General features: G+C 45.7%; 1 protein-coding gene across 4 annotated transcripts in view; it reads left to right on the plus strand.

The window, feature by feature from the left end:
- Nucleotides 1–26,359, plus strand: part of KIAA1217 (KIAA1217 ortholog) — a 350,583-nt gene that overhangs the window by 275,637 nt on the left and 48,587 nt on the right. For 3 of the 4 annotated variants that reach the window (XM_010859916.1, XM_010859915.1, XM_010859914.1), the window contains exons 7-8: nt 19,282–19,331; nt 26,293–26,359. In XM_010859916.1, coding sequence (XP_010858218.1) covers nt 19,282–19,331; nt 26,293–26,359 — 117 coding nt within the window. Of the gene's footprint in view, nt 1–18,691; nt 18,797–19,281; nt 19,332–26,292 lie in introns of all 4 variants that reach the window. The other variant, XM_010859913.1, reaches the window with a different exon arrangement.

Consider the following 26,359-nt stretch of genomic DNA (forward strand, 5'->3'; position numbering starts at 1 on the left):
AGGATCATAGGTGGTTCTTGTCTGCAAGGAGTTTCTAAACCTGTTGGTTGAGTGGTGTTGGCCAGTGGGGCAGGAGGGCAGGCCACCCCAACAAGAGGGGTCGGAATGGGCCTCCCAAGCGTGGGTCTAACAGTGCCATCATTAGTATAGATCTGAATCATTCAGAAGAAAATTGGTTAGCAGATGAGAAGAAACCGTTCAGACAAACTATTCAAGAGCTGATCATTATTGATTTCCCACTGAAAAGAAGGAGTGAGTGGTTCAAGTGTTCACTGTTTAAATTGGCAGGTTTTTTTTTTTTTTTTTTTCTCGAAGTGAAATTTTGTTTTCTCATGTGGTTTGGGGAAATGAAAAGAATGTGTCACTATCTGTCATCCAGGGTGATAAAAACATAAATCTGCATAAAATTAGGATGGTGTCAATGTAATAACTCATTTGGGAGTGGTACTGAGATCAGCAAAGTTTTTTCTTGTGGATAAGATACACTGGATATTTAAATTTCTTTTTTAATTTACATGTTTTTGTAATTCACCTGAAACCTTCATACGACATCTTTAAAACCCTCAAATTTATAGTTATAGAAAAGCCGATTTTGACAGAGAATTTCTCTAGCCTGGATTTGTTGACGGAAGGCAATAAATATATGAATTATAGTCATAAAAATCTAGTCAAAGAAATAGAGTTCAAAGATTAAGCATGCGACCTGGGGTCATACAGGAATTCAGAAGGGGAGTGAAAATTACAATTCAGACATTCAGCCACTCAGTACCCTATCGGAACCTGGCTTCCCTCCTCCTCACCAAAAATGATCATATCACTTACTATTGCATAACCTTGTAAAAGAGAAGGCCAAAATTGTGACTGGAATGCGAAATGTCTATCTTACTATCTTAATCACACAAATCAGAAAGTTCTGTCCTTTTGGCAGATTTTTATCCTGAAAGGGCCATCTCTCATCTGGTCACAAAAGAAAGATTCCAGGAAGATGGAAAGAGAATAAACATAAGTTTTGTGTTTCTTTTAAAGCTCTAACCTTCTCACACAACTGGAAAAAAATTAAAAAACAGAAACAGTGACTGACTTGATTATTCAGGATAAAGAAAAATTAAGAATCAGAAAAAGATATTCATTTTGTCTCTTCCAAAGTCCTTAGGAAGTTAAATTCTAAGAATCAAAGGAAACGACACCTCCTGTGACCACAGAAAGGTGAGGGGTGTGGGATAAATACTGAGGCTCTTTGAATGGACCAGTGTCACAACCAGAGGGGACTCTGCCACGATGGGCCTTATGTGAGCCTGCACCCTGTGCGTCTAAGAAAGGACAGTTCATCCCCCTTGGTGGGCTCTGAGGGGCTGGTTGGGAAGTGTGTGTCCCCAGTAGGATGAGACTTGGAGTCATAAGAATTTCTTCCAGGAGACAAAACCTATCCATCTCCTGGGCTCGAATCCATCCTGCTCCCATCCCCCCAGCCCCCTGCTGACCCACCTTGAGGGTAGGAGAGGACCGTGAGCTTGATTCCACCGTGTATCTCATTAAGCCATCCACACTCTGCTGATTTCCAGGCACACTTTGGACAGTGATGGCGTCTGGCTTCCCGCTCAGCACCTGGTTCATTGTCATGCATGCAGTTACCACCTGTATATAACTGGCATCATTGAACCCAGTTCCCAGGATTGGGTTATGGGTGGGGCCAAAATGAAGGCCCCTCCGCTATGTGGAATCGCCTCTCTGCTGCCGCCTGATCAGTCTTGAAGAATTTTAGCCTTAAGCAGCATCAGTGCAGGGCTTCCCAGGTGGCACTAGTGGTAAGGAACCTGCCTCCCAGTGCAGGAGACGTAAGAGACCTGGGTTCAGTCCCTGGGCTGGGAGATCCCCGGGAGGAGGGCATGGCAACCACTCCAGTATTCTTGCCTGGAGAATCCCATGGACAGAGGAGCCTGGCAGGCTCCAGCCCATAGGGTCACAAAGAGTTGGACACGACTGAAGCGAGTTAGCACACACACAGCATCAGTATATTTTCAGGTCCTTTGTTTGCCCGGAGGTTTTTTTTCACTGAAGCTCAGAAAATGCTATGGATTTCTGTCTTACATATATGTTAGCAGCTACTTTTAGAAAATCCAGATTAGCATTTTTCTAGAATAACAAGTATTAGAAAATTTGATTAGTTTTCTAAAATAAGATTAATGTTCACTTAAAATATACTGTCATGGTCATTTCCATATTCTGACATATAGTTGTAGTTTTAGAATACAGTTTTACATTTTTCAATTTTTTTCATTCTTGTAAATGTGAAATAGCAGAGGAGGAATTTTATCTCACATTTTGCCTACGTGATTCCTCACCTGTTAATCAGCTTATCTCCAGTGCGTGGAACCGGAGGGTTGGCGTGCTTGTATATATGTGGGTAGGCTAGATTCCCTTCTCCTGTAACCATAAACACACACACACTCTCCTCTCTGTACATTTAGAGTTGCTATTACTGAAACACCTAAACATCCCCACTAACTCAACCCAGGCACATGACAAAAAGTATGTAAAGAATGATTTCTTTGGTAAAAAAGAATTGAGTCTGGCTCAATTGCTGTTAGCACTCCCAACCCACCACCCCACTGTTAACTAGACAGGTCTCTTCTTCAACTGCAATTCTAAACTCTTTTGGGACGCTTAATGACTAAGCTGAAATGCAGTACTACTGGGGGATAATATAAGAACACTGATGGTAGCTATCATTTATTAAGAATCCTTTATTGGCCAAATGCGAGGTTAAGTAGTTTCCATACATCATATGATGTAATCATCATGACGACCCAGCAAGGTCCATACCATTGCCATCCCTATTTTACAGATGCGGAAACTGAGCTCAGAGAGATTAAGAAACTTGCCCAAGGTCACCAAGCCAGTAAGTGGCATAGAATGTCCAGGTGTGTCAAAGAATCCATACCTTTTACCACTGGGCAGTATTGTGCCTGGTAGGTGAAGAACTGTAAGCCCCACCTTCACCCAACAGAGAAGTGAATTCGGGAGCATTTCAACCAGGACAAAATGCTAAGTAGCTGCTTTGAGAGGATATTTACAGTCATCAACATGGTAAAATTTGCATAATTATGCTGCTAAATATACACATGTCATTTAAAATAAAACTGCCCCAGCTAGTATATTAACACAATTATAAAGCAACAGGGGAAGAAAGAAGAGAACATTCTTGGTAGATTTATTTTGACAAATGTGAGCACCATGTCAAAGAAAATTTTAAGAATGCCAGAAACAATTACCAAAGCACAAGATTATAGTCCATTGTCACACATATACTGTGGTGCTATTTTAGATATATTTAATCCGTGCCAGTGTTGGTAAAGAAACTTCAGCCCCTAAGAGTCTAACTTTTAGAGTTAGGGTCTTATTAAGTGCCAAACCAATTTCTGTTGCAATTTCATATTCAGTTCAGTTTACTTCAGTCGCTCAGTCTTGTCCGACTCTTTGCGACCCCATGAATCGCAGCACGCCAGGCCTCCCTGTCCATCACCAACGTCCGGAGTTCACTCAAATTCAAGTCCATCAAGTCGGTGATGCCATCCAACCATCTCATCCTCTGTCGTCCCCTTCTCCTCCTGCCCCCAATCCCTCCCAGCATCAGAGTCTTTTCCAATGAGTCAACTCTTCGCATGAGGTGGCCAAAGTACTGGAGTTTCAGCTTTAGCATCATTCCTTCCAAAGAAATCCCAGGGCTGATCTCCTTCCGAATGGACTGGTTGGATCTCCTTGCAGTCCAAGGAACTCTTAAGAGTCTTCTCCAACACCACAGTTCAGAAGCATCAATTCTTCAGTGCTCAGCCTTCTTCACAGTCCAACTCCCACATCCATACATGACCACAGGGTTTCTTGCATGAAACTCTCAAGTGAAATTTTACATCTAAGATGTAAAAATTACAGCTGCAGAAATACAGGAGGGAGAGTGAGAAATCTGTAGAGAGGCTTTCTTTGGGACACTGCTGGATTGAGATGCTTTTCCGAAGACCACGTTTATGAAGTAGCCCAATAACTGCAGGATGTTCAAAATCAGAAAATTTTTCTTTTTCATCTGTACTTAGGAAACTTCCAACAGTAACTTTTTTTTTAACACGATTTTCTAACAGCTCTGACTTGAAAATGTATTGAAGACAAAGTAATTTCACCTTGATCTTGTACTTAGTCCATGTGCCTTGATTTAAAGAATTTGGCATCTCTTTTCTTATAAAGATGCTTCCACAAAGCACCTAGTGATGACAAATTATATATAATAGATCTGGAAAACATAGTGTAGAACATATTTGAGGTAGCATCCTCTTCCTGGGATGGCCATGGACTTCCAGGTAAATGAGTGGATTACAACTGCTTTGACCTTGACGATAGTACAGTCATCCATGGGGGTTGTTTCTGGGAGCCCGTGGGTACCCAGATCCACAGGTTTCTTATTTGTAGTTCAGTCGGCCCTGCACATCCGTGGTTCCATATCTGCAGATTCAGCCAGTCTGCAAAATTGAATCTGCCGTTGGTTGAATCTGAGGAAGTAAAACCTGTGAATATGGAGGGCTGACTCTAATTCTCAAGTCTGAGCTTCTGGAAAGAAAATGACCTTGAGTGATAAGGTGGTTTTACCCAGATGATCTCCCATCATCAAGGACTCCAAGAAGACAGTGGATCCACGTGACTGTGAGGCCCAGTGCCAGGGAGATGGTGTGTGACGGATGACAGGAGGTGTGAGGCTCTGTCTTCCCAAGGTTATAAAATTACTTCATTAAACAGCATCATTATCCCTACCCATGGCACATAAAACAGCCCTTAAGAATTGTAAAACTCTTAAGACATTTATGTTTTGCTATTTTCTATTTATAGTTTGGCTCGTATAATGTGAAATATATCGAAATCACACTCAAAATTCAGGGGTGCTCATTGCAAAGTGACTAATACCTCTCCTTCCAAATGTGTGACAGATTCCTCCTAATAGAACGTTTTTCGAGACATGGTAAACTTGAACTGAGACCATATTTTTAACACTTATTCTGCACTGACAATAGCTAAATTCAATAAAACTAGTTAAGGATGCACTTGGGAGCAAATTTTTGCCTGTCTGGGCATCTGTGTGTGGAGAAACGCTACAAGAAATCCGCTGTGATTTCTAAAGCTTCGCAGATTTCCTGCCTCAGAAAGAAAAGGAAAGAAAATGTCTATGTACAGGAGGAAGCCTGCAGCCTAACTGGTAGCTTGTGTCTGTTCTTAATCATTTTACATTACTTTCCATTTTGTGAGCACTGAATATCTTTTTTTTTTTAACTGGAGTATAGTAGCTTTAGAATGCTGTGTTAGTCTCTGCTGTGCAGCAGGAGTGCATCAACCACAGGTATACACACATCCCCTCTTCCTTGGATTTCCCTCCCACTCAGGTCACCATAGAGCACTGGGGAGAGTACCCTGCACTGCCCAGTAGGTACTCGTTAGTTATCCATTTATACATAGCAGCAGTGGTGTATGTATGCCAACCCAACCATCACCGTGTTGGTAGTGTTGAGGGATAGGACACATCCTTGGTTTACCAGCTGACTGAGTCGAGTCTAAATTCAGATTTGTGTCATTTTAAAATGTTCAGTGCCTGGAAGACCTTTGGAGACTTTGTAAACTGTGTATCCTGCTAGAGGGATGGATCGGAATGATGGAAAAAAGAATGATTTTTTTTTTTCTTTTTGAATGTATAGTCGGAGAGGAGCCACGTCAGTTGTCTCCTGTGTATTGGGTTGGCCAAAAAGTTCATTATCTTATGGAAAAACCTGAACTTTTTGGCCAGCCCAATAATTAGACTTGGGATCTTCCCAGAGCAGGGTTTCTTCACTTCTGCACACTTGATATTTTGGGCCTGACCTGTGCATTCTGGGATGTTTATCAGCAGCTCCAGCCTTCCCCCCATCCCGCCCACTGCTCGGCAGTATCAGAGTCCCCTGACATGCTGTCCAGTCAGGACAACCAAAGATGTCTCCAGAAGCTGTCAAATCCAAAACATGGATCTTGACAATTATTACTTCAGTTCTACCCTTACCTCTTGGTAAAGCAGCTTCATTATTGTTAGAACTTGCTGTCGCCACCTTGGTTCAGTCACCCGTGATCAACCATTTACTGAGAGGCAGTATCGTCATGTTTACGAACGTGATCTCCAAAGCTAGGTAACCTGAGTTCAAGTCCCTGTTCTGACACTTGCTAGCAGTTGGAAGTTTGACAGATCACCGAGTCTCGCTCTTCCTCAATTTGCTCATCTGTAAAATGGAGATAATCACAGCACCTACCTCATACAATGGAACAGCTCATTACAGTTAAGTGCCTGTGCCCTCCCTGGCATAGAGTAAGTGCTGGAGAGTTCCTGCTTTGAGCAAAGTACTCTACTAATGCTACTAAGCCGAAGATTAATATCCAGAGATGGCGAGGACAAAAGACTATACCAGAGGAAGCAGGGAGACAATTGTTAAATAGAATACCAGGAAAAACATAAAGCAGGGAGGGAGGACAGGAGAGAATAAACATAAGCATGCACAAAGAATGGAATTAGCTGGGATTAAACATCAAAATGAGAATGTTCCAAGTATCAAAGCCACTTTTAAGTCCCTTTCAGGAGAGTAGTGGGGGTTACACATTGACTTCTGTCCAGGAGCTAAGAGACAAGCCAGGATGACAGCATCTTTTTCAAATTGCACCCGAGCGGTATGACTGATGATAAGGACACCTAACCAGGTAGAGCTGAAGTTATTAGGTTATCAAATGCCTGTTTTGATGCCTAATGGTGCCTGACCGATTCAGCTGTTGTCTGAATTGCTTTCCCGTGTAGCTCTAATTAGGGATCAATAAATGTTTATTGAGCCTCTCTTTATGTACTTAGCTGGGGACTGCATGCTTTGCAGAAACTTAGATATGTCCCCACCTGCAAGGAATACAAACTGGGAAGATAGTCATAAAACATTAAAAGCATATTATAAGCATGTAAGCTATGCCACAGTTCAGTGCAGGAAGCTTTGGAGTCACCAACGCGCGTTAAATAACTGGTTTTTAAGAACAACCGCAACAATAGGATTGCATTCGTAGGTGATGCTCAGGGCTGATCTTTTTGTCATCCTAAGAAAGGCAGGGTCTCCCAGTGAAGCAGAGAAAAGAGAGGAGGATGTGCAAGTCACTCAGGGGGAAGTGTCTTTCCTTGAGGCTGGAGCTGCAGAGGGAGATTCGCTCCCAGCATCTCCAAGTTCAGCTGGAAAGTCAGGACACATTTTCCTTGAAAACAATGAGGAACAATGAAAAGACTAATAATACACTGTAGGTTAAAGAGGCTTGTGTGAGCCAGCTGGAGAGTCAGCCACCGTTTATTCCAAGTTCTAAACAATGAGAGTAGAAGAAAACTTTTCAATTACAAGCCTGCCATAATTTGGGGACGGCTTGTACGTAATTAATTCCAAAGAAGTGATACAGAGAGTAATTGCTATGAATGCAGAAACGGGAGCACTTCCCTGAACTTAGGCTGGGCTGGATGCTTTCATGAGAATACCGACCGAGATGGGCGCGCATTTAAGGAATTTACATAATGGAATGAAAAGATACCATTTGGAAAGGCAGATTGATCTGTATCCAGAATTTGCTGTATCTCTCCCATTATGCTACCAAGAAAAATGATATCTGGATTTGATGTCTTGCCAGTTTCAGATTACAGAGGTGCTGAGAAATTGAATTACGACTTCATTCACAGGAATATAACTTTATGGATAAGTAATATTTGCTAGTCATTCCTTAGACTACTGAGTTCAGTCAAGAGCTGTCTCTGATAAACATGATATTCAACCAACTGACAAAGTCTGAAGACAGCCCTACTCTTACCCAGGGGATACTGTATCAAAAATACCAGTGGAAGGACTGTCGAAGAGCTCTCACAAACCAGTTTCTCAAAAGGGAAAGCCATCACCTGCCACTAATTAGATGACATTAAAATGTACCCCTGCATCTTTCTTGAATATTCATGAGATGCTGTCAGTCAGATGCCTTAGGTCTGAAACCAGAAACTAAGAACAACCTAAACTCTGTGAGACTCAGATAAGCCCCTTTCCTTGCCGACTAAAACCTCTTTCTTCAAAGAGAAGAGGAATTCATGTTTAGGTGAACATGTTTAGGTTCTGCCTGGCAAGATTAAAACTCCCTGCAGGTTCAGTATGGCTGCACCCCAGCCTGTCTAAGTAGCCCGATGGCTCAGTGGCTGGGTAGTCAATCCGGGGCCACCGTGATGTCCCAACCATCCAGCCTTTCTTGGGAGTAGTTGTCCCGCTGTCTGGTGGAGTTCACAGAGATGACACTTGTCCTTATTTGAATTGGGGACTTTATTGTTCATAAATGAAGTGATTCAGAATTAGAGCCAGGTCTAAGCGTTAATTTGCCAACAAAGGTCCATCTAGTCAAGGCTATTGTTTCTCCAGTGGTCATGTATGGATGTGAGAGTTGGACTGTGAAGAAGGCTGAGCGCTGAAGAATTGATGCTTTTGAACTGTGGTGTTGGAGAAGACTCTTGAGAGTCCCTTGGACTGCAAGGAGATCCAACCAGTCCATTCTAAAAAAGATCAGTCCTGGGTATTCTATGGAAGGAATGATGCTAAAGCTGAAACTCCAGTACTTTGGCCACCTCATGCGAAGAGCTGACTCATTGGAAAAGACTCTGATTCTGGGAGGGATTGGGGACAGGAGGAGAAGGGGACAACAGAGGATGAGATGGCTGGATGGCATCACCGACTCGATGGACGTGAGTCTGAGTGAACTCCGGGAGTTGGTGATGGACAGGGAGGCCTGGCGTGCTGCGATTCATGGGGTCGCAAAGAGTCGGACACGACTGAGCGACTGAACTGAACTGAAGCGTTAATTTGAACTTCCAAAATTTGTGGGTCTTAAAAAGTCTGCGTTGACTCTTGTAGGGTCAACGTGTATTGCCAGTAAACACCTCCTCTTTCTCTGTCTCTGGAGCTGAAGGGATCCAGTCTGTTTTAAAACCATTAAGAATTTATTGAAGTCGAGTTATTTACAATGTTATGTTGACTTCTGCTCTATAGCCAAGTGATTCATATTCTTTTCCATATAGTTTATCACAGGGCATTGAATGCAGTTGCCTGGGCTGTGCAGTAGGACCCTATTGTTCATCCACCCTATATATCATAGTTTGCACCTGCTAATCCCAGACTCCCCTATCCGTCCCTCCCCCAACCCTCCTTTCCTTTGGCAGCCATAAGTAGTCTGTTCTCTACATCTGTGAGTTTATTTCTGTTTTGAAGATAAGTTCGTTTGTGTCATATTTTACCAATTATTTATTTAGCTGCACTGGGTCTTAGCTTCATCACATTGGCTCTTTACTGCCATGTACAAGATCTTTAAGTAGCTTGTGAGATTTTTAGTCACTGAATGTGAACTCTCAGTTGCGGCATGTGGGATCTAGTTCCCTGACCAAGGATCAAACCCAGGCCCCCTGCATTGGGAGCATGGAGTCTTGGCCACTGGCCCACCAGGGAAGTCCCTGTGTTGTATTTTAGATTCCATGTACAAGTGATATCATATGGCATGTCTTTCTCTGTCTCGCTTCACTTAGTATGATCATCTCTAGGTCTGTCCATGTTGCTGCAAAAGGCAGTATTTCATTCCTTTTATAGCTGAGTAATATTCTGTTACACTGTATATGTGCCGTGTCTTCTTTATCCGTTCATTTGTTGGTGGACATTTCGGTTGCTGCCATGTCTTGGCTACTGTGCACAGTGCTGTTATGAATATCGGGGTTCGTGTATCTTTTCAAATTAGAGTTTTTGTCTTGTCTGGATATACGCTCAGGGAGTGGGATTGCTGGATCATATAACAACTGTCTATTTAGTTTTTGAAGGAACCTCTGTACTGGTTTCCAAACTGGCTACACCAATTGACATTGCCACTAACAGTGTAGGATGAAAGGATATAATCTCTTTTTGCAGACTTTTGGAAGGAGAAACAGGACATTTCTCAAAGGACCAATGACGGCTACTTCTCTGGTCAAGTGCTGTTTTCACTCGCGTGCAGCTCAGGGTCTCTTGGTCTTTATAATAAAGGCCGGGTGTCCTGACTCTTCCAACAAGCACAGGGATCTACGAAGACAGGAGAGAGAAACATGAGAGAGGCCAAGTATAGGAAACGCTGTCCTCCTGTTCCCTAAGAATCATTATCTTATTTCTTTGGAGTCTACCTCGAGATTTTGCAGATCAAAAGCAAGTACAAAAAGACACGTGCTCCCCAGTGTTCACTGCAGCACTGTTTACAATAGCCAAGGTGTGGATGCAGCCTAAATGTCCACAGAGAGTGGGTAAAGAAGATGTGGTGCATATATACAATGGAATATTATTCAGCCACAGAAAGGGAAAAACTGTGCTGTTTGCAGAGATGTGGATGGACCCAGAGATTGTCATACAGAGTGAAGTAAGTCAGAAAGAAAAATATCGTATAATATGTAGAATCTGAAAAAATTAGTACAGATGATCTTATTTACAAAGTAGAAATAGAGACGTAGAGAACACATTTATGGATACCAATGGGGAAAGGAGGGGAATAGGATGAATTGGGAGATTGGGATTGACATATATACCCTACTGATACTCTATATAAAATAGATAACAAATGAGAACCTGCCGTACAGCACAGGGACCTCTATTCAGTGCTCTGTGGTGACTAAATGGGAAGAAAATCCAAAAAAGAGGGGATAAGCAGTATATATATATATATATATATATATAGCTGATTCATTTTGCTGTACATAAGAACTAACACAACATTGTAAAGCAAATATACAGTAAAAAAATATTTTTTTAAAGCAGGAGTGGGGAGCTTCCTTCCATAGCCCCCTTCAGTTCAGTTCAGTTTAGTCGCTTTGCTGCTGCTGCTGCTGCTAAGTCGCTTCAGTTGTGTCCGACTCTATGTGACCCCATAGACTGCAGCCCACCAGGCTCCCCCATCCCTGGGATTCTCCAGGCAAGAACACTGGAGTGGGTTGCCATTTCCTTCTCCAGTGCATGAAGGTGAAAAGTCAAAGTGAAGTCGCTCAGTCATGTCCAGGGTCACTCAAAAGACCGTCTCCCCATAGCCTCTGACACTCATTGGAAGGTCACATACAGGCCTGTGATCAGGTAGCCAGAATAGGAACAAACAGCTATTCATTCTGGTTTGTACCTGTACCGAAAAAAAAAGAGAGAGATGTCACTTCCAGAGCAGGAATATTAAAAATTGCCCTCAGGTAAGAGAAAGAAAGTCCAAAGCGGGTGATTTCATGAGACAGGGTGGAGGCTTGCCCTGGGGAGCGAGGGCTCTCACCCGGGAAGTGGAGCCTCACCCCAGACAGTGGGTGAGTCACGGGAGGCAGCCCAGAGCCTAGCGGGGAGCACTGGAGGGGCGGGGGTGGGGGGCAGGTGGCCAGCTGTGATTTCTTACATCCTGGCCCTGGTCCTTGTCGAGCAGGAAGCCTCAGTGTCCTTGTTGTAACCAGGAGATGGCAACTAGGGTTCTAGTTGGCATCCAGATGGCAACAGAACCTCCTCCGGGTTCTGTTGAAATAAAAACGGGTATAGAATCACCTTGTGAACTGCAAAGTTCTCCATAAACCAGAGACCTTGTGTATGTGGCAGACTAGATAGCAGGGGAGTGTGGGGGAGAATGGCTGCATGTATATGTATGGCTGAGTCCCTCTGCTGCCCACTTGAAAATTATCACAACAACATTGTTGATCGGCTGTATTCCAGCAGAACATAAAAAGCTTTTAAAAGAAACACAAGGCCTTGTGACACAACACAGTGAAGCCATAGCCCTTCGCACAGAGGAGCAGCGGTGTGCGGACCATCTGGGGACGGTGTGTTCACAAGCTGACTTGGGACTGTGCTCTGGTCTCAGCCAGAGTGGCCCGCCCAGAAAGTAGGTTGTGAAATAGATTAAAGGCGACCTGGAGGGTTTCCAGGTGCGGTGCTGTGCTGGGCGGAACCCTCTCCAAATGGGTGATCCTACCACACACAGGCCTGGGTGTGGCTGAACTTTGCACGGACTCCAGGCCCTTTTTTTTTTTTTTTCCTTTTTTCCTTTGCTTCGGTCGAGATCACCAAACCACAATGGAAAGAAAACTGGGGATCTAAAGTAAGTTCCCTCCAACTAGAAAACTGTGAGTCTAGAATTTTGTGTCTGGCAGGATGCGGTTCTTGTTGGGTTAAGAGGGTAAGAGAAGGGCTGCCTCTTTTTAATAAGGGGTGCAAGCCCCTTGAGGGAAGGCAGGCCCTGTTTCCTCTGTGTGCCAAGTTCATTCAGCCTCTTACATTCCCTGACACGAACTCGTTCACTGGCTTCCTGTGTTGGAACTTCCTGGGGCTTTTCCTGACTCTGGACTCCTGTCTTCCCATCTCGGTATGACCGCTTCTTTCATCCAGTACTTGGGCTGAAAGTCTTGGAGTCTTATTGATGTCGTTGGTCACACTCCACCCTGGACGCCAGAGGATGCTCGCAGATCTGTATCCAAAGATGCCTTGATGCGCCAGCAGCCATTGCTCTCAACCTCACTGCCCCACGCTGGTCCATTTCGTCTCATCTCTTCCGCTCCTCAGTCAGTCAGGAGCAACGTCATCCCAGCGGAGAGACAGGGAGGCTGAGAAAGAGGTCAGGACAGTGGAGAGTATGAGAGGAGTCCACTGGGTAAGCAGCAGGAAAATTAAAAGGAACTTCCAGACAGTACTGATGGCAGGGGATGAAGGAGGAAAGGCCAGCACGCAGGCACAGAGCTGGTTTGTGTTACCAAGAGAACAGAAGACAACCAGAGTGTGTTTTTCTTTCGTGTGTGGAGGGGGCAAGTCTTAGTCGTGGCACACAGGATATCCCATCTTCACTGTGGCACGTGGGATGGTTTAGTTGCAGCATGTAGAATCTTCTAGTCGTTACATGTGGAATCTAGTTCCCCAACCAGGAACTAGGCCCCCTGCATTGGAAGCTCAGAGTCGTAGCCACTGAACCACCAGGGAAGTCCCCAAAGATTGCTGTTTTTAAAGACAATTTTGGAGTTTTCAAATCCAGAATGTAAAGTCATGCTGAGTAAGGATTTTAAGGTCAGGGAATATCTGAAGAAGAGTTGAGGATCTGTGGTGCCAGCTTGCTGAAAGGGTTATCCGTGTGGATACTGAAGCTACATAAGGTGATGGTCTGGGGTGAGGCAGACAGGAGGCCAGCTTTCTGTGCTGAAGTCACATAAGGATGTGAGGGAATTTCCTGAATGCTGGTAGGGAACTGAAGGATGAGTAATGCAGAACTCAGAAGCAGGGGAGATGAGGGTTTGGACAGATGATGGATTGAAGTGATAAAGGGAAAGCAGAAGAGCCCTCATCTCCTTTCTCCATGAGCAGAGGGCAAGGGAGGGATAGCAGCCTTCAATGTCAGCGTTGTAGATAGTACTTCTTCGTGATCCTCTGTGTGCCCAGTCCTCCTCCTCTAAGGACTAAGGGTGCAAACGAAGATACACAACATGGTCAGCATCCCTAAGGAGTGTATAGTGGTACCCAGACAGTACCATGACCTCCGAGATACTTACAGGGACATGCCATGGTAGCCCCACTCAGATATCACCAACTCCATCAATATCCTCAATAAATCTAGGTGTTTCCATGAGAAGTTAAATTTACTGGGCATTTTTGGAAGAATGTCTTCAGTTACCGGCTCTTTCACCAAAAGGTTAACACTGGGCAGAAGAACGGAGTTCATGGCTCAGAGTCCTTTATTTAAAGCTTTACCACAAATTCAGATCATTTGAATTCCAGTGCTCTGTTGAACTCATCTAAAAACAGTGTCTTTAATAACTCTGGTATTTTTTCCTCTCATGCCAAAGCATCAGGGCATGAACAAACAAGGGCACAGCCTTGCTTTAAACCTGTTCACTCTTTGGTTCTGGAAAACGCTGTTGGCACTGCCAAGATGAAAGGGTTTTAGGTCACTTAGATTGCTCCCAAGAAAAAAATGGACTTCGTGAGAGGAAGGTATTGCTTAAGGATGATAATACCTGATTCACTGCTGGGTCTGCAGTGGCTCGCATGGCACCTAGCACGTATTAAGTACCCAGAAATGTCTGTTGGTGACTCATTGACCATTTATATCTTTCTGAGGGGAGAGAGATCACAAGGAATGAGCAGGAACCAGAAAAAAAAATCATAAAATATTAGAACTAGAAGTGAACAGGGAACCACCTAGTTAGTACTCTCAGAAAGCCAGCCTGGTTACTACAGTTGATACTGAGTATCCTGTGCCACCAGGGTCCAAGGTTAGAAGCTGGTTGCCAAGAATGTGGGCTGGGAGTCTGGTCACATCAGCTTGGTAGGCTGTTATCAGCCAGCTCCCAACACTTCTTCTGGATATTTAAAAACATATCCTTAAGGATTCCTTATAGGGGAGTTCCCAGTCTCATACTGCTTGGTTTGTAATAGCCATTCATTTACCTAGATGCACAGTGATAAGGACGTAATTCAGGCTGAATGAGGCCTTGGTCAGTCCAGAGACAAGTCCCCAGTCACAAAGTGTTGACTCAAAAACCTGTATGAATGGATATGCTCATTAAAAATATCTCTCCAAATGCAGATTTTTTTTCCACCTTTCCTAGACTCTGCAGACAGAGAGCAGACCACGGGCAGTCTGGGTTTTGCTCCATCTTCACAGACAGACATGGGACTTGCAGGAAAGCTGGTTGTAGCAGCAGGAATTTAATACTGAGATCAGCACTTTCTCGGGATTGGATTTGAATTTTTTATTAATATTATGCTTGGGCCCTGAGAAGATTCATTGAGCCAGGCTGACTTATAACACTAAATGACTAGTTAACCGTACATACTAATCACATAAATATGGTTTATGGAATGAAATAAAATGGTCTATGAAATCACTTTTAAGCCATCTTTTCAACAGTAATTATACCCAGCCTGTGGAATACCTTAAACCAAGCGATACTGGCAAGAATTAGCTTGAGCATCTTTAATATTCTGATGATTATTGTACAAAATTGCCACTGCAGTGAAATGACAGGGTTGTTTTAATTTCTCTTCTTCCACTGCATTTCTCTTTCTTCCCCCTTTCACATTTAAAACATACTTCATAACATTTCATCATGGGAGAAGGCTGCCGAAGTTTCCAGTTGCTGTAATTTAGTTAAACCATAAAATTGTTTCCAGATTACCAGCCATGAAATGGAAAGACACTCTTATTTATGAATTTATAAATCAGATAATCTCCTTCAAATGAATCCTGAAACCAGAAACACTTTGATGATTAAACAGGAGGGAAAAAGTTTTCTCATTACCATGTGTCAAAAGAATTGTATTTTCGTAAAGCGGTTTTGGCCGAAACAGTGGAACACGCGCGTGCAATCTGTGCACAGCGCCTGGGGCGCACACGTCGTCCTGGGCATGGGGAGAGAATCGCTCCCTCCTCGGCCGTCAAGCTCAAGTGTACTGAGCTCTCCACGTTCTGATAGATCTTATCTCCTTCCTGGTGACCCTACTGGTGACATAGCCTGGAGGAGGCCACCCAAGGAGCTTCCAGTCCTGTCCTCACAGATGCAAACAGAAGAAGAACAAGCATGTGAGTATCTGGACTGAATGCAGGGTTTTCGCTCCAAAACATCTAGATGCTCATCTAGACATCTAGGCAGTTCTGCAGGCTATGTCCACGTCATTCCTAGAAGTCAGGAGAGCGGGGTGCCATTCGGGGGTTTTCTTTCTCTTCATCCTAAAGGCGTTGTCTGGGGTAAGAATGGTGAGAGGCCGAGTACCAACTGAGCCAAGGAGGATGCCGAAGGCATGTAGGAAGCCCCTTGGGTGCCTCTCTGGGAGGACCCATCTGTGCTGTACCATTCTGCAATTCTCACCCTGGTGATGAATCTGCTGAAGATCAAAGTCCTGAATCTGGATTGATTCCGGTGCTTTGTTAGACAGGTCATGATAGCTGGTGACCAAAGAGGGACCAGAGAGAACACTGATGTAGCCCTCATCAGCACTGTGCCTAGGCCAGCGCTGGGATCCATCTGCCCTTTCTCTCTCCCAGGGACTCCTGCTTATTCTCTGCAGCTGTGGACTTACCTACTGCTAACATCTCCTGATATTATTGTCTCCTGGGGGCAGTTAGCTTGTCACCAGGCCTCTGTATGCTGCGCTGCAGCTTCAAAGAATCCATTAAGCCTCTTCCTAACCAAAAGAATGTCCTGCCACTTTGTAAAAATAGATGTTTAATTACTTGGCTGCCTTGGGTCTTAGTTGCGGCAGGTGCGGCATGCAGACCCTCTGAGTTCTGGCATATGGGATCTAGTTCCCAGACCAGGGATTGAACTCGGGCCCCCTGTGTTGGGAGCATGGAGTCTTAGCCTCTGGACCACCTGGACTACCACGGAAGTCCCTGCTTTCCCACTTGAAAAGAAACCCTTTGTATTTGCCTAGGATTGAATAAGAGGGGAAACTCGTGCCTCTCAAGGTAGTTCTGAGAGCACCCCTGCTCTAAGGGTCATGAGTTTGGCTTCCAGCGTTACCATGGGAAGACTGGGGATTCTGAACAGTGTCCACCCGGAACACGCGTGTGTGCCCCACACATGGAGACCAGCTACCTCCCCATCGGTCCTGAGATGCTTTGCAGCTTAGGGTCTGATAAATTTCGGATCTCCAGTGGGTATTTGTTAGCCTGTTTTTTCCTTTCCTTTTCTTTTTATATTAACTACTTACTTGCCTGGGTCAGGGTCACAGTTGGCGCACGCGGGATCACCGTGGCGTGGCTCTTCCGTCGCAGCCCGTGGACTCCCTAGTTGTGGCGCGTGGGCTTGTTGCTCCATAGCAGGTGGGATCTTAGTTCCCCAAACAGGGATCAAACCTGCATCCCTTGCATTTGCAAGGCGGATTCTTAACCACTGGACCACCAGGGAAGTCCCCAGCCTGCCTTCTCGAGTGGGATTTCTTACTAATTTTTCTCTTTGCCCCATGCATGGCTTTATGACAGACAGGACGCCGAGAATACACATATGACTGGAAATGCTCAACAGCTCAGAGGTTTAAAGCAGTTGGAACATCACTCTAGGTAGATGCATATCTCTGCTCACTGTTTGAGAGAGATCCTACTACTAATAATTCCCACCCACCCCCCGCCCAGTCCCACCCCATGGTGGGTTGACAACCATTAATCCTCCAGACTGCATGACTTACATCCTAGAAACTCAATATTGTGACATAACCATTCATTTTAAACTAAAGAAAAATGCGTGGAATTCTGAAGTCAGAAGCTTGTAATTGTGAAATGAATCTCAGTGTTTTCTACATCACTGAGTGTTGTATTCCAAAGGCAAAGTGCAAAGCCAAAAAACTGTGAATGAGCAAAATTACTCTTGAAAATCCTCTTACTTGCCTTGAAGTTCAAGATACAGATGTAGCATCTCTTGTAAAGTCCAACATAACCAGTTTCGTTCAAGTGAAAGAACGGACCACCATGGCCTTTTCCATTGGGTACCAGATAAAGTGGTTGGCTTGTATTTAAAAGCCACAGTGTCTGAATGTGCTGTTTGTCGCCCAGGAATCTTCACCATTGGTCACACTCCAAGAGGCCCATGGGACTGAGATACCCCCACCCCTAGAGAAGAGTGGGGGTGGCTTCTCTGTCTCAGGCTGGGACTTGACACTTCCTGATGAGGGTACAATGGTAGTCCAGGCATCCACACTGTTCTAATTCTTCTTCTGTCTACTGAGCAAGAAGAACTGAATTTGTGTGCCATGACTTGTGTGATGGCTCTGTCCTTAGCACAGGTCGCTCTGTGGTGGTGACTGTGTAATGTGTTGGAAATAACGGTGATAGTTCCATGACACTGTCGTTGCTCTGACGTACAGAAATGTGAGCCTGTTTCAGAAACCAAATGAATCATATGTAGCCTTGGAGAGTCTTGAACAGAGAGGCGTAGTATCTGTGCATGATTTAAAAACTGAAAAGAGTTTTCATTCGTGTCTTGAGATAACCAAGTTGGTGGGGTTAGTTGTTTTCCTGCTGGATCCGTGAAAGCCTTCAGATTCCTATGGCATCGATTTGAGGACTCTCTGCCCTCTAGTGTGAAGACGTTGATTTCAATCGCACTTCCCCGAGCTCTCAAGAGACGGTAACTTGTGTCCTCTTAGGCTGTGCAGCAGGTCCTACTCCGGGCACCACAACGAGCGTCTCCATCATTCACACCAAAATTGGCAGCCTTGGAAGGAGCACAGCTTGAAAGTATGTGTTCCTGGCCCACTCCCTCCCCTGACTGGTCTGGGACCCCTCTTGTGCAGAGGACAAATAGCGAAAGCAGGGCAGGAAGGCTCAAAAACGCAAAGATGCGCAAAGAGAATTATTTCCAAGGGAGAAGCTTTTCTGTTTTCCATGCGGCCTCTGTCAGTCTCTCCAGGGTCTTTTTAGTAAGATCATTGGGTTAATACTCGTCTCTGACCATCAAATCTCAAACTCGGTGGGGATTTGCAGGCTCGTTGGCTTCTCCGAGCCAGGGGGCGCTGAACTTCGGAGGCCTGCTCGGTGCAGGTGGAGCCTTTTATAACCCTCAGATGATCACTGCCCTCGACAAACCAGTTTGAAAGTCAACACGGCTTTAACAAACAATTCTCTTGTTTTACAGAGAGAGAATGCAAGCCATGGAGAAACAGATTGCCAGTTTAACTGGCCTTGTTCAGTCTGCGCTTTTTAAAGGGCCCCTTACAAGTAATAGCAAAGATGCCTCTAGGTAAAAAGAAGAAAGCAAACCCATTCAAAATTAATTCAATCTGTTTCTCTTTAATGATTAAGATCATGCCTTCATTCCAATCGTTTTCTTGTAATCATTTCAAAGCTGGAAATACCCACATCTCTATGAATCATGGTTTGTTTGTTTGTCTGTCTGTTTCCGGAAATTCTTGGCCGAAGGTACCGCTTTGGCCCAAGAAGGGTAAATGGGCTTCCCAGTGCATGTGGCTTTGTGGACACTGCGCAGTGCCTGCCACCGCCCTCCGCACACCTCCACATCCTCCATCATCTGAAAGTCATGAGTGCGCCTCCGCTGCACACCTGGGAAGCCTTTTCCATTCTGGCCAACATTGGTGCTGATGCGGGAATACCTTCATTGCTTGGTACCACCACTAGCTGCCGCTGATTGCTTGGAATAGTGAATGGTAGCGGGGAAGAGAAGCATTTTAGAAACTGCAGAGCTGACTCTCTTTTTCTTTCCTTCAGTGAGAAAATGATGAAAACCACAGCCAGTAAGAACCAAACAGATGGTGCAGGTAAGTGTTCTTCAGACCCACAGGAGGTCTGGGAGCTGCCTTTGATGGGGCTGGTTTGCTTCTAGACATATTAACCTCTCCCTGTGTCACCTGTGTGATCAATTCGAGGTGGGGTTTGGGACTAAGCCATTTCGTCCTCTCCCTTCCATCTTCAGTTATTCACTTCCTCATTCATTTATTCATTGATGAGGTTCTATACTCAACAAATACTTATGTGCCTGGTACTGGGTAAGGACAGTGGGCACCCTAGGACAGGGCTACCTACCCACTAATCCAATGCAGAAAATGGGTCTGGGACAGGTCATTGTATGTATGAAAAGTGAAAGTGAAAGTCGCTCAGTCGTGTCCAACTCTTTGCCACCCCATGGCCTATACAGTCCATGGAGTTCTCCAGGCCAGAATACTGGAGTGGGTAGCCTATCCCTTCTCCAGCAGATCTTCCCAACCCAGGGATCGAACTCAGGTCTCCTGCATTGCAGGCGGATCCTTTACCAGCTGAGCCACCAGGGAAGCCCAAGAATCAAACCAGGGTCTAAACATTAAGAAAGAGTGAGGATGTAGAGACGAGAAACAACAAAAATGCAGTGTTCCAGACCCTGTGGGATGACATACCGTCCGCTGTTGCTTTCATCCTTGGTTTATGTCCCTCAGGACAGGGCAGCTGGATTGTACTTGGCACCATGAGTTTCCCAACAAAAAATAATGGAAAGCTGATACATAAAATTCAGACCCTTAAAAAAATAACTTGTTGTTTTTTTTTATCAAGAAGAGAAAATCATTGGCTTCATAATTGGCTTGATATAATTATGTAGGCTTGTCCACTGGATACTCAACAAAGTAAATTTTAAAAAGCAGGATGAATGTTTAACCATCAGGGCTAGCCTTGACCAAGGACATTTCTCTGGGGCAAGTAACACAAACTGAAGCCAAAAGGATGAGGAGGGAAGGGGAGAGACACCCAGGTAGAGAGCAAAGCATGTACAGGTGCCGAGTGAGAAATTTAGATGTTATTCTAAATGCACAGGGAAGGCAGTAGAAGGTCCTGCCCTGGGGAAGGGCCTCAGTGCAGCAGCAGGATGTGACAAATGAGAAAGCAGAATGAGCTGATAGGGAGCCTGCAGGGGTCAAGGCAGGAGAAGGTGTACTTAGAACAAGGTCTGCTTTTAAATGCCAGCACTCCCCGCAAAGGCCAGACTCTGGTAAAGACTCTGCCTGCAGTGCAGGAGACCCAGGTTCAGTCCCTGGGTCGGGAAGATCCCCTGGAGAAGGGGATGGCTACCCACTCCAGCATTCTTGCCTGAAGAATCCCATGGACAGTCTATGGGGTCACAAAGAGTTGGACACGACTGAGCAACTAACACTTTCACTCCCCTCAAAAAGGCCCAAATTATTCCCTGTTGACTTCACTAGTGTCCGGGTATATGTATGTATTTTTATAATAGAAAATGTGCATTTCTGGTGGTCTGGCCTCATTTGATCTTTTTTTTTTTTCAGTATTTACTTACTCATTAGTTTGGCTGCACCAGCTCTCAGCTGTGGTGCATGGGATCTTTCTAGTTGCAGTATGTAGGAACTCTTAGTTGCAGCATGTGGGATCTAGTTCCCTGAGCAGGGATTGAACCTGGGTCCCCTGCATTGGCAGCACAGAGTCTTCGCCACAGGGCTGCCAGGGAAGTCCCTGTCCATGTATACTTGATAGCCATCTTATCCTGCAGACTCAAGGTGGGCCTCTCTCAAGAATATGATGTCTTCCTTTCCCTTGGGTTAGAAATAGGCATCATTACCAGGGACACATTTGGCTGTTGAATTACTCAAGGAGCACATGGCACGCTGGCTGAAACCCCTAACTGGGGGAAAGCCGCAGGTGGCGTTAGCACCACATGGCAGAATGGACAGAACTGGGCCTTATGTTGAGACGTCTGCTGGTCCTGATTCCGCCCTAGCCGAGTTCAGGCTCCTCAGCTCTGAGGCCAGCAGGGCTGCTCTTCTTCCAGCATTCTCAGTCCTCACGGGATTGGTTGGTTTCCTTAGAAATCAACCAATGACCTTGACTGCAGCCAGAGAATTGTTTTGTGGCCACTGCTGAGCTTGTCTTCAGAGCACCTGCCAGTTTGCTTGGGAGATATTTATTCATTTATTTTCTGGTTATGAACCTATGGGGGGAAAAGGCACCAACTGACCTTGCAGAAACGGAAAGCAGATGGGTGGTTGCCTGCGGGTGGGGGACATAGAAGATGTTGGTCAAAAAGGACCAGCTTCCAGCTAGAGGATGAGTAAGTTCTAACATGCAGTGTGGTGACTAGATAAAAGTATTGAACTGGACACTTGAAAGTTGCCAAGAGAACAGATCTTAAATGTTCTCACCCCAAGAAAGACATGGTAATTGTGTGACAGGATGAACACTTTTGATAGGTAATAATCCTATGGCCGTATGTTACATGTATCAAATTGACACATCGCATACCTTAAAGTTACACAGTACGGTATGTCTGTTATAGCTAATAAAGTCAGGGTGCTACCGTTAAACAGGCACCAAAACATTGTTCCTCTGGCTTCTATTCTAGAAATGATTAATATCCAGTACCATTGTAATCAATGTGTACATGCTGTTTTGTATACTTCTTTATTGCATTTCCCTTTTGGGGTGTGTGTGTGTTAGTCACTCAGTTGGGGGTGTGTGTTAGCCGCTCAGTAGTGTCTGACTCACGACTCCAAGGACTGTGGCCTGCCAGGCTCCTCTGTCCATGGAATTTTACAGAAAGGAATGAGTGGGTTGCCAGTTCCTCCACCAGAGGATCTTCCCGACCCTGGGATCAAACCTGCGTCTTTTGCATTGGCAGGCGGATTCTTTTACCACCACGCCACTGGGGTGAAATAATAATAATAGGAAACACTAAGTGCTTCCTATGTACCAGGCAGTATTTATTCTGAGTGCTTTTCTACGCCTGAACGTGTTCACCCCTGACGCCGCCTCGCGGGGAGGCACACGCGTGATTCCCACGTTCCAGATGAGGGAACTGAACACACATCACACACACGTGACGCCATCAGCATGCTCCACCAGCCCGTCCTGATGCCTCATCCTTTTGTGTTAAGGTGCCCCAGTCCCTTTAAAGAAAGGTGGTTTCATGTCTTTGTTTTGAAAATTTTTGCCAGCGTCTTTTTTGAAGCGTGAGGGAAGGAGCAGGTGTAATCTCCTCAGAATGCATTTCCCAAAGTGGAATCAATAAGTCCAAAGGGACAAACAGCTGAGGAGCGCTGGCGACACGCTGCCAGCTTTCTCTTCTGAAAGGCCGAGCTAATTTGCAATGCCATCGGCAACACGCACACGGCTTTGCTCCCCTGCGTCTCTGCAGAGTTTGGCCTTTCTCATTGTGATGTGTCAGGGCTACCCGTGGTCCACAGGGCTTTCATTGCCATAGCAGCCTTGTATGGTGTGCAAAATATAGTAGTTCTTCCAGAATCCTAGGAGGTCAGCGACAAGACGGGAAGTGTTATCCCTGCTCTGTAGACAAGTACACGGAATTATGTGGTGAGTCAAGGAGCCCATTGGGTCAGGGGTACCTGAGAAAGGGAAACCCAGACTTCCTGTTACTTCAGGAATATCTGGTTTACCATGGGTATAAAAGAACAGAAGGAACCTCCCATTTCAAAGTCATAACCTGTGTTTCATAGTGTATTATATTGTTTAAACACATAACCCTGTAAAAAAGATGTTAGCCTTGGAGCTCCTAAGATTCTCAGCCAATCCTAAACCCATGTTCTTCCTGTTACAACAGTCTACATTAAGATACACCTTGGCTGAAGTAAATTACCTAAGAGCAGACTTGGTAAGAGGAAGAGGCCGTTGCTTGGAAAAGGCTGGGTGTACAGAAGGGAGGGGCCGAGAATGACCTGCACGCTGACCATCCTCCGCAGACTAGAATGTGACCATCCCGCATGTGGGTTCAGAGAGTGGATCCCAGGTCCTGAGACTCTAATCTGAAGGGGGGACTCCTTCACCACTTGGGGTCCCCACCCACCAGACCCAGCTCCAGCCGGAGATTTCAGGGCAGTTGCTTGTAGCTCTCAGCCCGTCACCGCTGCCACTCCAGGTGGGGAGGACATCCAGCAAGGGCTCTTCCCACTCACTTTGCCCAGAGAAATAATCATTACAGCCCAACAACCGCAGTGGGGTCCCTTTGTGCCAGAAGTTGGGCAGAGCAGTCCACGTGTGTTAATTCCATCATCCTGCACAATCACACTTACACCCATTTTACAGATGAGGAAACTGATAGGGAGAGAGACAACTAGGACCTGGATGCTGAGAGTGATTTCTGGGTTTCGGGTTTAAATACTGGAGTAGATAATAGGACCACTGGCTAAAAGTAGTTCAAGAAACAGGTAGAAATAATGAATCTGACCTGCTTGTGGAAAGGTCCTGAAGCGACGTTAAGGTCTGGGGATGTGGCTGAATCGTGTGCTGGAGGCAGAGGTGTGGGGGACCTTGGCGGGTGGTCGTCATGGAAGTGACCTCCTTGAAACCAAGTCCAGGGAGAGAAGAAGCAGGCCAGGATGTGGAAGGCTGGCTGAGGAAGAAATTAGGAAAGAGGCTGATTGAGACGGGGCAGGGAAGAAGACGAGGGAGGGGCAAGGAAAGTTTCAAAGTTCCTGAGAAAGAAAAGAAGTGACTGACAAAGCCCAACGTCACATCAGGGTGCTGTCATGGCAACCCAGTCTATTGGATTGACAGCTGAGACCACTGGCCACCGTATTTTTATTATTTGTTTATATTTGGTTGTGCTGGGTTTTCGTTGCTGCGCACGGGCTTTCTCTGGTTGCAGTGAACAGGAGCTGCTCGTTGCAGTGGCTTCTCTTGCTGTGAAGCACAGGCTCTAGGGCACGTGAGCCCAGTTAATTGTGGTGCATAGCCTTTGTCACCCCGCAGCATGAGGGGTCTCTCCAGACCAGGGATTGAACCCCGGCAGGTGGGTTCTTAACCACTGAACCACCAGGGAAGTCCCGTTGGCCATTTTATAAAGGGCCGATGCAGTGAATGATGGAGTCATAGAAGCCAGGTTTAGTGGATTGAGAGGTTATAGATGAGGAAGTTTTATAAATGAGCATGAGAAATTCAGTTCTGAAAGGTATTTTTAAAGCCAGGTGTCAGGGTTCAGCTCTCACAGACGGCAGGTAAACTTGGGCCTCTCCTCCGTGGAGGATGGCAGTGAGGTGCACTGGGCCCTCAGAACAGAAGAAGAGAAGCACGATCGTGGAAGGAATATGTCTTCGTTTGGCTGAGGAACTCAGGACAGGCCTCATTACGAACAGGAGTAACTGGCTGTAGCGCAGTGTCATTTCTGTTGGAGAAACACCTTGAGGATGTCGTCATCGTTATTTGTACAAATGACGTGTGGTGTGTGTGTACACAGGCACCTACGCTTGAGGATACGGAGTGATGATCAAGTGACTTGACTGATTTCAAGACTTCCAGTTCATTGTCTTCCCTTCAGAATACTTGGTCTCAGAGGTGCTATGTTAACCTGGTCAAGCTATTATTGTTGGAAATGTTACTGGACGTCCTTTCACTAAGGACCTTCACCGTTAGAGAGCACTCTCTGGAGCAACTGCAGAGATAGCAAATCTTGCTCTTTTGTAAAACTGTTTGTTAATTTGGCTGCACCGGTCTTAGTTGCGGCACGCGGGATCTTCGATCTTCACTGTGACACATGAACTCTTAGTTGCGTGGCACGTGGGGCTCTAGTTCCCTAACCAGCGGCTGAACCCAGGCCCCATACATTGGGAGCAGAGTCTTAACCACTGCACCCCCAGGGAAGTTCCCTATCTTGCTCTTTCAAGGGGGGTTTTCCATCTGGAGGGGAAGTGGTCAAAAGTCAGCCCAACTTTTGTTGGTGATGACACGAGGGACCGGTTGGGATCATAAAGGTAATAGAAAGCTCACCGTCTGTCTGCTGGGGCTCCTTTGTAAATTCTTAAAAAGCTTCCCATCTGTTCTCCCGACTCCCCAAGGGGGCCCTGAGAGCTAGGAGACCGGTTCTATTGGGACAGGCACGCAGGGATGAGGAATGTGGTGCTCCATCAGCTCTGCGCCAGCATTGCTGAGGCCAAGCAAGTAGGAGGACACTTTGGAGGCACCTCCATGCCCACTGGCGCACCGCCCATGGCCCATGGCTACCGCTCGTGGAGGCTTGTGGGGCAGTGTGTCCTGGGGAAGGAGAGGAGATAGGAGGGGCCACTGTGCTGTAAGCAGTCCAGGCACACAGGGCAGCAAGAGAGCTCTGCCGTGCACAGCCAGCCTGTGCTATGGCAAACCTTCTACTTCGTCCCTTCCAGGAAGGAGGACTGAACAGCCTCTTCGGGGTGTGTGTGTGTGTGTGTGTGTGTGTTGTGGATTCCTTGTATACTCTCTACATGAAGCCTGTTCCACAGAACTGCATTGTCATAAAAAGGAAGTAGCATAGCAACTCCTTTTGATTCCCACACCTTGTTGATCCTGTGAGTGTTACTGGGGATCCTTTGGGGGTCACTTTGGTTTTTATTGGCTTTTAGTCAGGAAATTCCAAGGGACTCAGGAGAGTTCAATACCTGCTCAGGGAACTAAGATCCCACATGCCGCATGGTGCGGCCAATAAATAAGATACACAGACAGACAGCTAGCTTCTTCAATATGGCATCATGCTCTACCTACTGCCCTGCAATCTCGCTTCGTACAGCACCAAACTTCTACAGCATGACTTCTCCAGACTGCGTACTATAATATTGGATGCAAGTTCCCTAATTTATTTAAACCTAATTCCCCCTTTTTTGCCCTTTAGAGAGCCAATATCGTTTAAGGTTTGTTTGGTTTTTGTTTTTTTTTTTTCAAAATGAGGGAATGGGCATTTTCTGTGTTGGGATGGGACTTGTAGCTTTGACTGCTCCTTCCGGGCATCTCAGGGACTTCGCTGCTCTTTTTTCCTAGGAACGCCCCAGGTTTCCGGTGGGAAGACTCTCGGGGCCGTGGATTCCTCGGGGCCGCCCGGCCAGCC

This window comes from Bison bison, unplaced genomic scaffold, assembly GCF_000754665.1.
Source record: "Bison bison bison isolate TAMUID 2011002044 unplaced genomic scaffold, Bison_UMD1.0 scf7180017864461, whole genome shotgun sequence".
Classification (NCBI taxonomy): Eukaryota; Metazoa; Chordata; class Mammalia; order Artiodactyla; family Bovidae; genus Bison; species Bison bison.